The following is a 3,263-nucleotide window of genomic DNA, read 5'->3' as shown; positions in this document are numbered from 1 at the left end:
TATCAAAAATAAATCATACGAAAATCGACTAAAACATATGAATCTGTTTTCCCTAAAAAAAAAAAAAAAACGTAGACTCAGAGGTGACTTGATACAGGTCTTTAAGATTCTAAAGGGAACTGACAATATCAAAAGTGTCAAAATGTTCACACTGAATGAGAAACCGACAAGAAATAATGGTCTCAAACTGTAAGGAAATAAATTTAATTTGGAAGTGGGTAGAAACAACTTCGCCAACCATGTAGTTAATGAATGGAATAAACTTCCTGCAGAGGCAGTGCAATGTAGTTAAGTTCGAAGTTTTAAGATTCGTTTAGATAAACACCTAAGCAAGGTGGTGTAATGCCCGTCATTCATTTTATATTATTTTTTATTTGTTAGTTATTATTTGTCTGTTTATTATTTCCTTGATTACACTGGGGAACAAAATTCAACTTTTTGTCAGTTGCATACATTTTGAGACCTGTTTCTGGGTAAATTGAGGTCACTGATTTAAAATATGGCACCGGTTTTTTTCTATCGGGTCTAGTTTTGTTGCGGTGAGTTACCTCCCATTTGCTACTCTATATAGTTAGACTACCATATACTACTGCTAAAAATCTATACCAGCACACAGAGAGGAATTACCAAACACGTAGAATTAATTTCTAATTACTTTTATTTACCTTGACAAGCATATTTTGGATCCATCAGTTGCTTTTGTGAACTATGCCAGATTTATTCAGGAACAAACTTGCGTTTAATGGACTGTCTTGAATATCGCCTCTCAGTGCAGTCTCGCTGAATGCTTCAGCAATAGTCTGCCATCATGTGAATGTCCCAGCGACCTTGATACCTGTCTTCCATGACTTTGATATCCTGGTGAAAGCGTTCACCTTGCTCATTACTCACGTCCCCTAAGTTTGCCGGAAACAGTTCAAGATGACTGTTCAAGAAATGCATCTTAATGCTCATGTTGCAACCTAACACATGAAAAATTTCCATCAAAGATTCAACGAGCTCTTTATAGTCCTTTGATTTCCTGTTTCCAAGAAAGTTCCCTACAACAGAAACGAATGCTCCCCATGCATTTTTCTCAACATCAGTCATGGATTGAGTGAAGGCTTGGTCTTAAATCAGCGTCCTAATTTGAGGGTCGTCGAAAATACCTGCTTTGAGGTTTTCTAGCGTTAAACCAGGGAACACTTCACACAGATACTTAAAACAGTCACTGTCATTATCGAGCGCCTTGACAAACTGTTTCATAAGGCCCAGCTTGATGTGAAGGGGCGGGAAAACAATTTTTTCACATTCCACTTGGGGTTCATAAATGATGTTCTTTTTCCCAACATTGAGGCTTTCCCTAACTGGCCATTCCTTCTGAATCCAGTGTCTGTCTTTGGCTCTGCTGTCCCAGAGGCAGATAAAGCAAGGAAATTTTGCATTTACCCACCTTGCTGTCCTAGCAAAAAATTGACCATTTTCAGATCAACACAGATGATCCATTTGTGTTCTTCATATTTGAGTAGCTCCAAAACCGTTTTGATGTGTTCATACTTTTCTTTCAGGTGTACTGAGTGTCCTATGGGTATTGCGCCAAAGATGTTGCCTATATGTAATAAAACACACTTCAGACTTCGGATCATAACCTGGAGCTCCCATCGCGGTGACTATTCCAGGAATATCACAACAGTAGACGTCAAATTTAGAATCAAAGAACTGTAAGAGGTTCTTTTCTCTGTTGCGAAAGAATGTTACCTTTGTGTCTATTTTCAGCAAGTTTTCATCTTTTAACCGTGAAGCCAACAATTCTGACAGCTTTTTAGACAGACCCAGATCTCGAACTAAGTCATTGAGTTCTGCTTGGCTAATTGTTTCCGGTTCTGTTGATTTGCCTGCAAAATCTAAGTCATTTCTGTTAGTTGAATCCTCTGTGACCTCAGTGTCACATTCACTGTCAGATTCAACAGAAGCAAGTTGAGTGAAGATAGGCTTTGGAACATCATCTGAATGGGGCACAGGCCTGATTGCTGAATCTAGACTAGGGTATGTGATAAGATGACGAGTTTTACTAGTGAAACCAGCAACACGAGTCACGCAAAAGTAACAGTCTGTGACATGGTCCCGTGGCTCACGCCATATCATCGGAATACCGAATGTTATTTTGTCTTTTCCTTTAGTCCATTGACGCAAGTTTTCTTCGCAGGAATGACATACCTTATGCGGTGCCCATGGTTTGTCTTGATCTCCAAGTTTCATTTTAAAGTAGCAAAAGTAAGCTCTCTTCACAAATTCACTAATGTTCCTTCTTTGCTTTGGAGCTGTCAATGCACCACAAATGTAGCAGAATGAATCCGGGCACGTCACACATTTCCTTCTACTTGCTATAGAGGCCATGTTTCCTTTGATTGAAGTCAACACTGTTTACAGAATGATCACACCTGGAAAAGAAATAAAATAATTGTTTTAATGAAATAAAATAATAATGCACACACAAATCTATATTTGACGCATTGATGTAATTAAGAATAGTATTTGATGAATGTAAACTAATATGCTTATTAGCCCCCTTTGCTATTTTCAGAACATGTCACCTGATATGTAAATTGCCGCGTACCATCAAAACTAGACCTGATCTGCACAAACGAATGCCATTTTCAGAATCTGTGACCTCAAATCTACCAGAATCAAGTGTCAGAACTCATGCAACCGAAAGTGTGTTCCCCAGTGTTATCATCAATCTGTCAATTTATTATTATTTACTATTTACCTGTTTGTTTATTATTAACTTTACCTATTTATTTATTTGTCTACTTATTTTATTTATCATTATTTATATTATTATAATTTTATTTATTTACTTATTTATTCATTCATTTATTTATTTATCATTATTATACATTTTTTTGCATTCGACCTAGATATGGACCAAAAGATCTCCTGTCGGCAAGCTCCTCTTTTGTAATTCTTTGTAATATACTGTATCAACTTTTAGAATTGATGAATTTTACCCGTGACTTTTAATAGATACGAAATCGTTGAAAATTTTGACTTTTTTTACTTACCTAGAAACATGGTTTTTGCATGGAGCAGGACAGAGCAACAAAATATTTATGAAATTAACGCATTTCTAATGCTCTTTTGAACGTGCACAATCTGATTAACACTGTACAAAAGATGGCATGTTATCTATAATATTTACAGAAAAATAACAAAATTCCATACATTTGACATACATCATACAAAGTGGATAGTGTAATTTTGCAACAAGTCAAACCATCAAC

At 36.3% G+C, this 3,263-nt stretch overlaps 1 protein-coding gene across 1 annotated transcript; it reads right to left on the bottom strand.

Moving 5' to 3' along the window:
• Positions 1 to 429: 429 nt before the first annotated feature.
• On the bottom strand, positions 430 to 2,704 carry LOC143026936 (uncharacterized). The gene has a single exon (XM_076187727.1). The coding sequence runs from the start codon at positions 2,374 to 2,376 to the stop codon at positions 1,531 to 1,533; it is 846 nt and encodes a 281-aa protein (XP_076043842.1). The 5' UTR covers positions 2,377 to 2,704; the 3' UTR covers positions 430 to 1,530.
• Positions 2,705 to 3,263: the final 559 nt, after the last annotated feature.

This window comes from Oratosquilla oratoria, chromosome 7 (genome assembly GCF_046742065.1).
Source record: "Oratosquilla oratoria isolate Oo_2021 chromosome 7, ASM4674206v1, whole genome shotgun sequence".
Classification (NCBI taxonomy): Eukaryota; Metazoa; Arthropoda; class Malacostraca; order Stomatopoda; family Squillidae; genus Oratosquilla; species Oratosquilla oratoria.
The sequence above is the reverse complement of the archived record's forward strand: the minus strand, read 5'-3'. Positions and strand labels throughout refer to the sequence as shown.